Here is a 13,508-nt window from a genome sequence, read left to right as displayed (position 1 = left end):
CTAGCTACTGCCAGTTCTGGACCTCTTCCAGGCTGGCATCCCAGTGGGCATGCAAGAAGCGTCCCGGTTAACTGAGCGCTCTAGAACCCAGAGCCAGGCCTCCTCAGAGCCATGCCCTGACCCCAGCCTCAAGGGTTGAACCGCGCCTGTCCCTGAGCCACCCCACAGGAACATCAGGACGTCACCTTGCAGACAGACTAGAGTGGGCACCGTGCATCCCTTCGCTCACCCCCACCCCCCAAAGCAACAGGCCCGAAGAGCACCAAGGACACCTAGAGTTGTCCTGGAACCTGCCACCCCTCTGCCCACAGCAGGACCAGCGGAGGCTCAGGAAGCCGAGAGCCCACGCAGATTAAGGTCTCGTGGAGAGGCAGAAAGAGCAGGGGAAAGGGGACGGAAACTCTGGTTCAGATCCAGGCAAGTTCCTTAAACTGGCGGAGCCCGTTTCATTTCCTTGCCCACAAAATACGGCGGGCGCCGTGCCGCGAGCCCCGCGAGTCCCAGGGCTGTTAGGGAGCTACTGGGCCGGGGAACTCCTGGGCAGGGCGGCGGGCGGGGCGGACGCCAACCGTCCCCGCCGTCGGCCCCGACCCGGGGTCACGGCGATCTCTCCACAGGTGCCCTAACCTGGCGTCCGTCACGCTTTCGGGCTGCGGCCACGTCACCGACGACTGCCTGGCGCGCCTGCTGCGCTGCTGCCCGCGCCTGCGCGCGCTGCGCCTGGAGAACTGCGCGCGCGTCACCAACCGCACGCTGGCGGCCGTGGCGGCGCACGGGCGCGCGCTGCAGACGCTGCACGTGGACTTCTGCCGCAACGTGAGCGCGGCCGGCCTGCGCCGCCTAAGGGCCGCGTGCCCGCGCCTGGTGCTGCGCGCCGAGCACAGCGCAGCCATGATCCCGGACCAGCTTCCGAGCGCGTCCGGCACGGCCCTTCTCAAGCTGATGCCGCGCTAGAGCGACGACGGCGGGGCACGACACCCAGCCAAAGGCCCCCGGCGGAAAGAGCGAGCTGGTTTCCAGCCCCAGCTCCACCACCTGCCAGACTGTCGCCACATCTCTGAACCTCAGTTTCCCGGTCTGCAAAATGGGGACACTAATGCCTACCTCACATTACGGTTTTACGCACAGGAGTGCGAGATTAACGGGACGCTGGGAAAACGCTCGGATAGCTCTCACTAAACGCCAGGCCCTGTCCCGACGCCCTTCCGCCCGGCTCCTCCGCCACTCGCCGTCCGCAGCCGGAGAAAGGCCCACACCTTCCCCGGGCACTGCGACCGCCGCGGGGGGCCGAAATAACCCCCATGGGTTGCCGTGGCCTCCGGGCAGAGCGCGGGCGCAGGCGCCGTGGGGGCGGGGCGGGCCCGGCAGCCGACCCCGCGCCCCGCGCTCACCCCGCGGCTGTCCGTGGCCCCGGCTCCCCGCGAGCGTGGGAGGGGGAAAGCCGGGGCGCTCGGCCCACGATTTGAGAAAATTCGCCGGTCGATGTGGTTCTTAACCTAAACCGCATAGTTACCCTAATTTTCTACCGTTCTCATATCACAAAGGCAGAAGAAATCATTTTAAAAACCCTAAGTAAAGATTTGAAAACAAAAGCAGCAGCCCTGGTTAAGTCTTTTGATAATGAAACCGCGCGAAGCTCATACAAAGTTAGATTTTTACCTGCTGAGTTTGCTCAACGTGGACACACGCCTGGACTTCAATTTCGGAGCTTTAGTCACTGATGTCCCACCTTTAGCCACCAAAGTATAGGCTCTCGGCCACCCAGCAGCCTCCGGGTCCCAGGTACGGGGGGTGGGGTGGGGTGGGTGGGAAACTTGGGTAAGAGGGGAAGGCAGGGAGCATCACGAGCTGGTGGGCCCGGCTCTCGCTCCAGCTCCGCCCATCACCAGCTGGGACCCGGGCCCTTAAGTCCAGGTGTTTCTTCTCTGGGAAAGGGGATCTGGATCCCTACTCACAGGTTGCCCAAAATTGGAGAACCAGCAAGGAAAAAAGAGAGATTCCAATTTCATGGAGCTTACCCTCTAGTAGGAGAAGAGACAGTAAAATAATCGGTATATAAGAAGATAATAAGGCTACGGTGGGGGCGGGGGTGGGGAGCACCAGGTAAGGGGATAACTGGCAATTGCTGGTGAAGGTTTGGGGATGGGGAAAGCAACCTAAAAGGGCTTGACCAATGTGAGCCTCACCACGTGAAGTGAGGGAGGGAGCCGAGCAGCATCTGGCAGGAAAATAGTCCAGCTGCAGGGAGTAATAGCTCATGCAGTCTCCGGAGCAGGAGCATGGCCGCTGAGTTAGGGGAGTCAGGGGGTCAGTGTGATTGGAGCAGAGTGAGTGAGGAGGAAAGTGAGAGAACTAGGGATGTGGGTGGCTGCAGAGGCCTCCCTGCTTAGTCTGAGCATGAAATGAGACCTGGAGAACCCCCCACCTCACCTACCCCCAGCAGGAGCCAGGGCCCCAAGCAGAGATGATATCCAGGTAAAGGCCAGAGGAGCTGAAATTTCTCCAGGCAGAACCTGTGTAGGGGTCAGCAGCGACCCAACCCCTCCCATCCCCTCCAGGGCATGCTGGAGGCCTCACTTGCGGCCCTGGGCCCCTTCTGGGGCCAGTGCTGGGCCCAGAAGCAGCTGGGTGTTGGCACTGAGGCGAGGCCTGGCGTAATCCCTTCTCACCCCTGTGTGGGGAGAGCCAGCCCCCTCAGGCCACCAGCTGCAGTGGAATGGGAGGACCCCACTTCCTTTGGATGATTTTCCAGTTTACCCATCATAGCTCTGGACTCTGGAAAGAGGCCTTGCAGGGATTTTATTTTTCCCCTACTACTGCAAACAATGTTGAAAGAAAGCTCCGGCTTCCCGGGGGATAAATGTGCTTTTAAAACAGCGCCACTTAAAGCCCAGGGCTTTGCTTTCATTATTTCTGGTAAGCCTGAATTCCCAGCAGGTCCTGTGAGCCCTGAGTTGATGGTTTAGTCTGGGGGACAATAGAATCCTAGCTTCTGACTCTCCTCTGATTGAGAGCCGGTCCGCCCTCTCCAAACCTCAGCTTTTAAATCTGCGTATTGGGATTGCTGGAAAATCTTGCTTGCAGGGTTCCTGTAAGGATTAACACGTTGTGTTCACTGCAAGTTCAGCTCAAATAGGGTAACCTGAGGCCCCTTCCCCCTTCCCCACAGAAGCTCTTTTATAAACGAGGGCTAACTTCCTTGGCGAAGCCTCTGGTGCCCCGTAACCCCCCACATATCAAGGCTCTAGCAATCACACACCTAAAGCTGCGCTGACAGCCAAGTCCAACGCTGTTTCTAGAGCTTGAATTTGGCCCCACCCCCTCCCGGGTGCTTTGGGTCCCTGAGCCAAGGGCCATCCGAGGTACACCCAGGAGACAGGCACTGATGAGACCCAGGGCTCTCCACTCCGCCTTCTTTTTTTTTTTTTTTTTTAAAGATTTTATTTATTTATTCGACAGACATAGAGACAGCCAGCGAGAGAGGGAACACAAGCAGGGGGAGTGGGAGAGGAAGAAGCAGGCTCATAGTGGAAGAGCCTGATGTGGGGCTCGATCCCATAACGCCGGGATCATGCCCTGAGCCGAAGGCAGACGCTTAACCGCTGTGCCACCCAGGTGCCCCTCCACTCCGCCTTCTAACAGGTGCTGTTCCCATCACTGGGCACCAAGCAGAGCCCTTGACAGAACACGGCTTCATCAGAAACCGCGCTTGATGTCTTCTCTCAGATCTGCAGAGAACGAGGGGCACCACGTGCTTCATTAATCCACTGAGTCATTCATCTGGGGTTGTTGGGAGTGTTGAGTGCTTGCAGCTCTGCCATCCATCACTTCTGGCAGGCTATGACCTCTCAGAGCCTTACTTTATCTCTAAAATAGAACCGGTACCCTCTGTGTGACACTCTGATGAGATGATGTGTAAATGTGCAGTGCCTGGAAGGCTGGGGTAGGGAAAGTCCTCACCTCTGCAGGGGCCTCGAAAGCCGAGTGCCTGGCAGAACCCACAGGGCCTGGGTCCCGGGAAGAAGCAAGCTGGGTCCCTATGGGGGTGACCCAGGAACACTGGATGGAGGACGGAGCCTTTGAGCCGAGCTTCAGGACTGACCCCAGCTCCCATGGGGTCTAACTGTGGGTGGGCTATTCCCTGCGGCAGGTACAGTTCAGCAAAGGCAGAGTCAGAAAGCCCAAGGCACGCCCAGGGAAGCCAGGGGAGATGGCAGCCTGGGTTCCAAAGCCACTTGACAATGGCTGGGAGGTTACCTATGTCCTCACAGCCTCTATTAGAACAGTCTCCAAACTTTCCCTGCCTCCTGAATGCTTGTTTCACTCTCAGTTTTGCCCAAGGCAGCCAGTGGCCACGGAGGGTAGGGGGAGGGTGCAGAACCTCAGCGCCCCGGCAGGACAGTGCTCCCTGGTGGAAGGCTGATGCCAGTCACCACATGGGGCTGGCGAGTCCGCGCGGGAAGCTCAGTACCAGCAGATACCGGAGCCACGTGCTCCTGGGTCAGGGGCTCCGGGTCACTCCTTGGGAGGCAGAGCCCGCAGGGGGGACCAGTGCTGTAAGGCGTGTCTTGCAGGGACACACTGGCCCGTTTCTGCACAGGCTGAATGTCTGGAGGGGGCGGAGCTCCCTCGGGTGGGCAGGCATGCGACAGGAAGCCAGGGCTCCCGGCTGGAGCCTGTACACGCCTGTGACCCAGTGCTTTCCTTCTCCAGACCTCAGGTTCATTGTAAGAGGAGAGGTCCCCTGACACCTTAGCTCTAGGATTCTTCCAGCTCTAGGATTCCATGCCTAAGACCTGCTTTTTGCTATAAACCAAGTTCACCGGATACAGATTTCATCTGACTGGCAGTGCTGGGCAAAGGCCACAAAGCGGGGCCTCTGGGGAAATCTTCCACTTTAAAGGCCAGGGGCGGGGGGGGGTCCAAGTTTTCTGGGGGCTCTCTAAGGGTCATAAAAACTGGAAGTATTTAACCGAATGATCCAGCCAACAAGAAAACTGCCCAAGCCTCCACAGAGGGGCTGAAAATGAACCAGGGCAAAGAAACACCTGTGCCAGGCCCTTTCTGCCCTCAGACCAGGGATTCATGCCTTCCTCTCTGCCAGGGCTTCAAAAAGAGAATGAAGGAAAACGGACAGGTTTCCAATAAAGAAATGGCATCTGTTCTAAAATCATGGTGTCTGTGCAGATTTTCCTTGCAGGGTCAGACCTCCTGCAAAGCCGTCCATGAGGCCTGACAGGTGGGGCCTGGAACCATGAGCATCGGCTTGCTGGGGGTACCTTGGCCCCTCAGTCTGGAGCCAAACGTGGCAGCAGAGGCCAGAGCCTCTCAAAGGTTGAGGCATTACTTTCATTTAAAATAAACTCTGAGGGGCGTCTGGGTGGCTCAGTCCATTAAGCGTCTGCCTTGGCTCAGGTCATGATCCCAGGGTCCTGGGATCGAGCCCTGCATCTGGCTCCCTGCTCATGGGGAGCCTGCTTCTCCTTCCCTCTCCCCCTACCTGTGCACACTCGCTCTCTCACTCTTTCTCTCAAATAAATAAATAAAAACTTATAAAATACCATGAAATAAACTCTGAGACTGCAGGTGTACCCTTCAGCTCAGCACACCCTCAGCCCAGCCCAGAAAGAGGGAAGAGCCACTGGTTACCAGGAACCAGCCCAGAAGGCTCTAAGAGACCCCTCGCTTGGCATTGCCCAGGATCTCAGCAGCACACACAGGCCTCTCTCCTGTCAGTTCCCTCCTGGCCCAGAAGCCTGGGCCGTGTGCCTTCCCACCCCAGCGTGAGTGCCTCAAGCCCAGGGCCCCTCACTACTCCCACTGACTGAGCTCTCACATCAAGTATTGAAGGTTCCTCTTGGCCCAGAACCCCTGTGGCTTCCCAGAAGCTGCAGTCTCTCCCTCTGAGACCCAATTCCAACTGAAGCCTCTTTTCAATAAAATTAAGCCTCTTTCCATCATTCCAAGTATTAATAGGCATTCTCACTGGGAAAGATCCGTGTACCACAAAACTATCTGTCTTCCAGTTTGTTTGAAAACACATATTTTCTATCTCCCTAGTGAAAAACAACTGCCTGCAAAGCTCTCCATGTGGCACCTCATTTGAGCCGGCTGTCAGCCTGACCTAGTCCCTGAAGTCCACGGGAAGCAGCTTGTGGCACGGACTGGCTGGGGTTGAAGACACACCACCAAAGGCCTTGCCCTCTTCCTGTTCCCACTCCCAGTAGCCAGAGCCTTCACAGCTGCTGTCACGGATGGTCCTTTCTTCCAGAACCACACACTCACTCTGACACGCCTAGACAAACGAGCACGTCGCCCAGGGCCCTCAGGGCTGGGTTCAAGCACCAAGAGTGTGACCCCTTCCCCAGCTCCCTGGACAACTCTCCACCAACCACCATTCAAGGATATGAAAGCCACTCATTGGTTCTCATATTAATTCACATATTCACATTCTCGTGGCCACTCATTGGTACACGTTGAATGCCTACCAGCAACGGCGGTCCCTGCCACAGCCCTGCGTCCTTCCTGCAGAGACACGCTACCATCAACCAGCCTGCTCTTTAAGCCCACCGCGGCTCCTCACAGGCAGCGCCGGAAGCATGCTACTCTGGTTAGCTTCCTCCTTGCCTAGTGGAGCTGCATACTGGGGCTCCTCAGACAGGCTCTCAGCAGCAGGTTACACTCAAAAACCAGCTGGCGAGGAGGAGGAAGGGGCTGGGAGGGGATGGGCCAAGGGGCTGATGCAAGGGCCCTGGGGTGAGGGAACAAAGTAGGACACCCAGGATGACAGAATAAATGAAAGGAGGGGCTTCCCACTCCCAGGAGCTGCTCTGTCATCTCCCAGCAAAGCTCACTCTCCGTGGGGAGGAGTGTTTCTGACGGGTCAAAGCGCCGTCGGAGTGAGACTAGCCTGAAAGCTCGTTCCTTCTCAGTCAGCAGCTCCACTGGAGGTAACAAAAGCAGCCGACGCTCTGGTTCCTGAATTGGCTTTATTTCTCTGCATAAGGAACCCTGCACAGGCAATTCAAATTAAAACAAAATAAATATATGAATATTCATGTAAAACTGTCCTTTCTAATGAACAATTATACACAATGTACAATTTCATGTTCACTGGGTGGGTTTACAAAATGTACCATTCCCAACTAAAAATGCACCAAAATGGTTCCATGCAAACTTATCAAAAGTGACCAAAAATATGGAGGGAAAAACCTGACTGAGAGCACTTTGTCTTTTTTTTGTACAATCACAGAAAAATAAAAACATCTAATTTCTTTGTTGCATTTAGAGTAACTAAATGTGGCCACTGTTTATCATGTCTGTTTATGTTCCTAAACATCTACGTAGTTACCATAAAAGTGTGTCCACATGAAACTGGAAGTGAGCATTACTGAGAAAGGGGGGCAGCGGCCCTACGGTCAGTAGTCGGTGTCCGAGCCCTCGGCGTTGTCCACGTTCCGCGAGAGCATGTAGTTGTCCATGTCGATGGAGCGGCAGTTGTTGATGGCGTAGCGCAGGCGCTCGGCCATGACCAGCTGGCTCGAGTAGGGGGGCAGCCGCAGCTGGAAGAAGCAGGTCTGTGAGGTAGGCAGACTGTCGTAAGGCTGTGGAGAGAGAGACCCGGAGCTGTGACTGCAGCATCGGGGTGTCGGGGGGGCATCCATTACCACCACCCCCAAATTAGCAAAGCACTTCTCCCAGCCTTCGAGACGGGCCCCACGGACAGGAGAGCAGGGCCGACTCAAGGGGAAGGAGACACTGGGCCGTGGTGGAGGGAACGTGGGCTCTGGTGTCCCACGGCCACAGAGGCTTCTGGCGAACAGGCTTCCTTCCTCTCCCCACCGCCCCCGTGGCCCCGTGTGCCAAGCGCGAGCAAGCTCTGCCCCGCAGGGCCACGTGAGAAAACAGGCTTCGCACCAGGCCTACCACGGAAGGACCACGCCACAGAGCTCGGCTCTTTCACCAGGAGGGTGCAGACCCGGAGCTGCTGCACGGATCCCCCAACAGCGGTGAACTAGAAAGAATACGCGGGAGGGCCCCCGAGAGGGCCTTCTGTGTCCCTCGGCTGCCGGGGCTGCTCACGCCAGGAAGCAGGAGGGAATTAAATGCTGGTCCGCCCGTTCAATGGACAAAAGATCATCACGGTGGGCAGTGCAGGACAGAGCGCTCGGGACGGAGTGCGACAGCGCACAGCGGCCCATGGCAGGCGTCCACGGGGAAAGGTGGAAGGGGCTGACACCGCCGCGGGGGCCTGCGCACTCGGGCCCTCCCTGCAGACACCGTGATCTGCCACAGCACAGCAGTGATGGTACATTTGTTTAGTTTACGGTAGTTCTTAAAAAGGGACTTGCCCTTTCTTCCTTGCTCAACTCCTTGACACCGGCCCTCCCCATCCTCCTTGGGGCCCTACACCTGGTGAGTGGGTTTCGAAGAGGCGGGAGACGGAGGGCCTGGAGGGCCTAGAGGCCTAACAGGGCGGGAGCCAGTGAGGACACAGAAAACTCAAATATGGGAAAACCACAACCAGCAAAGACACTGAAGGGCAATGTCAACAGGTGCCTCTGCTTTGGAAGGTGGAGCAATGGTCTAAAAGTCACAAAGGAGGGACCCAGCGTGGTCAGTTTTCTGAGGCTGAAAAGCCTCACACAGATGATTAGTGGTGGATTAACTCCTGGGATGGCAGGGGTAGCCTGGGACAGACAGAAGGCAAGGGGTTTCTCCAGAGCTGAATAGAAGCAAACCGTTGCCTCCACCCACCTCTCTCTGAAGCAACAAAACAGATTTACAACTTATAGTTTCTGGTAAGCCATGTAGAAAATTTATGGAAAGGCTCTTTTCATAGCCCTTCCTGTGCGCAGCCTTTCCGGCAGGCCCAGCCCAGGAGTGCGGCGCAGGCGGGCAGCGTCAGGAGGCAGCGGGGAGGGATGGCTCTGGCTACAGCAACCTCCAGGAACAGTTACTGGAAAAACACCAGAACGGCAGATGCTGCAACTGGCAGGAAGGGTCCTTGTGTGAAGAGGCCCTACTTTCCTTACTGTTTCCGGAATAAACACCATGGGCCCTGCTCGAGGACTGCCCAGCGCTTGGGCAGTTGGGGAAGGAAAGAGAGAGAGAGAACACAGACGCTTCTAACTTGATGCTGCGTTAAGGGACGTACCAAGTGTCCTGGAGGTAGACAGGAGAAGATCTAAATCTGCCCTCAGGAATGGTTAGGGGCAGCAGGAAAGCATCTAGGAGGGCTTCCTGGAGAAGATGACACTGGTGTTGGGCCTAAAGGATGAGTAAGTGCTTGCCAGGCATAGATGGAAAGGGGTGTGAAGGAGAACTTAAGCAGAGGGAACAGCCTACACGAAGGCACAGAAGTTTAGAAAAAGGCAAGCGGTCTGTTCCGGCAGGAGCACAGTGCATGGTAAGAGGTGCTACTGGACCGCTGGGGCAGAGGCTGGGCTGTGGAGGTATTTACAGGCCGCTAGAGCAGTCGGCATTTATTCTGGAGTCAACGCAGGGAGCCCCTCACGGTCTGAAGGGGAGTGACATGGTCGGATGGCTGCGTGAGAAAGAGGACTCCGGCAGCACTGCACATTTCAGCTGCTGAGCCCTTTTATTCCTAAGCCATCTGTCAAAGTGACAGCTGGGCTGGCGCTCTGCAGCTGGGGCTTTTCATCGGGCTGCAGAGAAGCTGCACGCGCACAGGTAACGCTAGTACCTTCGTGAGAACACACTCGACCATGTCCGAGTGCACAAGTCACACAATGAAGAGGCACAGGAAACGAGAGGCAGAGGCAGCGCACGAGCCTCAGGAAGGTCCCGGAGGACTGAGCAGAGGCAGCGGGTTGCAGTGTGCTTTCCACATCCACTTAGGGCTTTTCACTCAACTTATGTTTCTGAACAAGTTTTTCTGCTTGCTTTTTTTAAAATCTGGAAATTCCAAACATTAAGCCTGAATTGGCAGGCCCATCCGAGGGTCACAGTGTGGTTTTCCCCACAGGCAAGCAGCCGGGAAGCAGCGGGGCTCACTTACCCTATCAACCTTCATGATCTGAAATCTCTGAGAGATGTCAGCGGTGTTGGCCGGGAGTCGAGACCGTCCGGACACAAACCTCATGAAAAGCACGCGCTCCTCGTTGGAGAACTCCTCCAGCGTGTGCCAGAACCACTGCACCAGCTGCTGCTGCTCGTCCACCTCCCGGTACCGCACCACTTTCTTCAGCACTTCCACGGAGATCTCGGGCATCCCACAGACCATCTGCTCCAGCTGCTTTGCCGTGAGCAGTGACAGCAGCGGCACGGGAACGATCCAGGACATCCCTTCTCGGACGGCAGCCACCTGTTCCCGGGAGAGGTCGTGCATCAGACATGTGCCCGTTGCCCAAACCCTCTACCTGTCCCCCAGCACTCGAGGCGCACGTGGCCCACTCCCCTGGCCGCCGACCCTTTGTCAGATCTTCTCCCTGCCTATGGGACTTGCACGCTCCTTCCGGTTCCAGGTCGAGTCCATCGAGGAGCCTGCCTTCCGCCCCCACAGAACTGAGGCCCAGTGCCAAGGGCACGCACCCGTGCTCCTGAGCGGTGCGGCTGCTCCTCGGTCCCCTCGGCACAGCAGGACGCTCCTGGACGAGGTGTCCAGCGTCTACTGCTTCTGTCACTCACATTCTTCTTTTGAAAAGAGTTCTATCCTTTTTGTAAAACTTATTTGTACTCATTGTAAAAAAAAAAAAAAAAAGTAAAAAGAAAAGAGTCAAACTAGCAAGGCCTCCCGTAGGAAGGACAGGGCATTTCATCAGGAGATCTGGGGCCTGAACCCCAGCTCCACCTCTTCTTGTACTTTAATTTTCTCATCTGAGAAATGAGGCAAATATCTGCTGCTCACACGATGATAATGAAAATTTTCAACGCAAGTCTGTGCGACCTGCTGCTGCTTTCCTCCTAGCTCGGTGCCGAGAACAGGTTGGCCAGGGAGAGCGGAGGGGGAGCTGCCAGAGGCTACGCACACAGTCTGCTTCAGAAACACCCCAAGGCCGCAGAGCAATGCGGACCCTACACACAGACTCATCGCTGTTCGAGATTTGTTTATAAACACTTCTTCACTCTTGGCCATTTCAGAACCATCAATGATAAAAAGCAAAAGGAAAAAACCTGAGGACCTGAGCAGAAGCCACACCCTGGGGAAGGCCCTGGGGCTGTGACTGGTACAAGGGCGTCCTGCCTGGGGCCAGGGAACGGGACTGGCAGTGAGGGCAGTCTGGATGACACAAGCTGTCATGCCTGGTAGAATACAAACCAAAAGCTGTCTGGAAAAAAAAAAAAATGAGGCTGAGGTATGGGGCTGGCTGCTCGGCAGGGAACAAATGGGGACAGCTATGGCAAGAACACTGGGTTCTAAGAGACGAGGAAGAAGTGAGAGGAAGAAGGCCTCTTTGCTGAGAAAGGAACAAAGCCACAGCAGAGCAGAGCACAGCTGGTAGAGGGTAGAGGGGTAATCCGACCCTCAGAAGCTCCTAGACCCCATGGTTAAACCTGGTTTGGACCCTGGCTTTGCCTTGGGCACATCACTTCATTTCTCTGGACTCAGTGCCTTCATCTGTGAAATGGTGACAGTAATTCTTCCCTCACAGAGTAACTACAGGAAAAACCGCACATGCGGCAGCCCAGCCCCACACCTGCATGCAGGAGGTGATCGATATGTTTTTAGTCAGTTATTCACTCTGAGAATTAAAATTCTGAGCAACTGGAGACAAACCCTAAGCCCTGGCTGTGTACACAGCATTGCCCACAGGACCTGCCCTCACTAAAGGATAACAGTTTTCTGACTGGACTCGGTCCAAAGCCAGAGTCAAAGAAGGAAGCAGGAGGGAAGGGCGCAGAACATATATACTTCAAATTATCGAGCCTCAGTCTAGCTCTCAAGAAATCCCTAGCACATGATACAAATAAAGTATTACTTAAGTGGCTATTAAGGACTGTAACCAAAAATCCATTTTTGGACAAAATGTCCATTTCTATGGTCACTCATCACACTTTCATCATTTATTATTAAATGCTTACTACCTGTTAGCACGGAACAAGGATATTTAGGAGGTATAAATATACACACGCACGTTTATATATATACATATAAATAATATAATGCATTCTTCACTCAAAGTCTTACAAGCTAACTGAAGAAACAAGATCCAAACTCTGTGGCCTAGTTCTTAGACCACAACACAGAAGTATTATGGTATCGTGAGAAATTTCTAAGTAACAAAAAAAAAATTTCTACAGGCTATGGACTTGGAGAAAAGCTGGTCTGTGGAGGAGAGGCATTTTCAGCTGAGGCCTGAAGGGACTGCAGCAGGAGGGGGAAAGAGGCACTCACATGGGACTGCAAGACCAGAGTTTAGGGGTTGATTTGCATGGGTCCTGACCGACCCAACTGGAGTGGGGACACTGGGTTGGGAACATTAAGAGATGAAGACAAGCAAGACTGAGGATGAGTGAGAAGGCAGGGTCTAAAGGCCTGGGTGAGTGCTTGGCCTCAATCCAACCAGTGACAATTCAGAGCTGTCCTAAGGCCTTGAGTAAGGAGACAGGAAACCCAGAGGTAAGGCCTGAAAAGTCTCTGAACAGGGGCTGAAAGATAGATACAAATTAACTGACACGGTAGTTCATACACCCAAATTCAGCAGTAACCAGTTAGCTCTTGTTTGAAGACAACTGCAAACACTGACATGCATGTCCCAATGTCTCAGCTCACCTGTCGGTCCATTTCATGAAGTCGATATTCTATGGCCCTCTCCACATACTCCTTCCTGTTGGAAAATGTCAGTGGGATACTATTTCCCCCAGGGATTATTGGAACCATTTTGCCATCAGCGCTCTGGCCAACAAAAGAATCAAGAGGAATCATCTGAGGAAAGAAAAAAATTTTTTTTTACTTAAAAAAAGTACATTATGCACAAATATAGCAAAAAAATAACATTATTAAGAATTTTGGGAATAGGGTGGTGCAGTCAGTTAAGCATCGGACTCTTGGTTTCGGCTCTGGTCCTGATCTCAGGGTCATGGGATTGAACCCAGCATCGGGCTCCGCACTCAGTGCAGTCTGCTTGGGATTCTCTCTCTCCTTCTCCCTCTACCCCTCCCACTCGTGCTCGCACTCTCTCTCTCCTTCTCTCGTATAAATAAATAAATCTTAAAAAAAAAAAAAAGAATTTTCAGGATAAAAACAAGGAATCGAGGTAGCTAACTGTGCCACTTAGTCAGAAGGGAACGCGCTGACTCATCTGGCTGTAGTTAATAATTTCTCTGTCCTCAAACCAGGTTTGACGAACTCTGGGCCCCCCAGGCCGCCCTCTCCAACTGGGTTCCCCTGCTCGTCCATCCGCAGGCAGAGGATGGACCGAGGAGGAGGGAGCAGCAGCGGGGCGCTGGTGCCAACCCTGCCCATGAACAGCTCTTTAAACCTCCGGGGCTGAGCTGCCAGGACAGCAACGGGACACGCTGTGAGTCGCTATCACACAGCAAAG

General features: G+C 54.8%; 1 protein-coding gene across 1 annotated transcript in view; it reads right to left on the bottom strand.

The window, feature by feature from the left end:
- Positions 1 to 6,975: 6,975 nt before the first annotated feature.
- Positions 6,976 to 13,508, bottom strand: part of HERC1 (HECT and RLD domain containing E3 ubiquitin protein ligase family member 1) — a 166,055-nt gene continuing 159,522 nt past the window's right edge. Inside the window, exons 76-78 of the mRNA XM_040643136.1 lie at positions 12,737 to 12,889; positions 10,022 to 10,327; positions 6,976 to 7,604 (exon numbers count right to left, since the gene is read on the bottom strand). Coding sequence (XP_040499070.1) covers positions 7,419 to 7,604; positions 10,022 to 10,327; positions 12,737 to 12,889 — 645 coding nt within the window. The 3' untranslated portion in view covers positions 6,976 to 7,418. The remainder of the gene's footprint in view (positions 7,605 to 10,021; positions 10,328 to 12,736; positions 12,890 to 13,508) is intronic.

This window comes from Ursus maritimus, unplaced genomic scaffold (genome assembly GCF_017311325.1).
Source record: "Ursus maritimus isolate PB19 unplaced genomic scaffold, ASM1731132v1 scaffold_27, whole genome shotgun sequence".
NCBI classification, from domain to species: Eukaryota; Metazoa; Chordata; class Mammalia; order Carnivora; family Ursidae; genus Ursus; species Ursus maritimus.
Note: the sequence above shows the minus strand (reverse complement) of the source record. Positions and strands in the feature narration are given on the sequence as shown.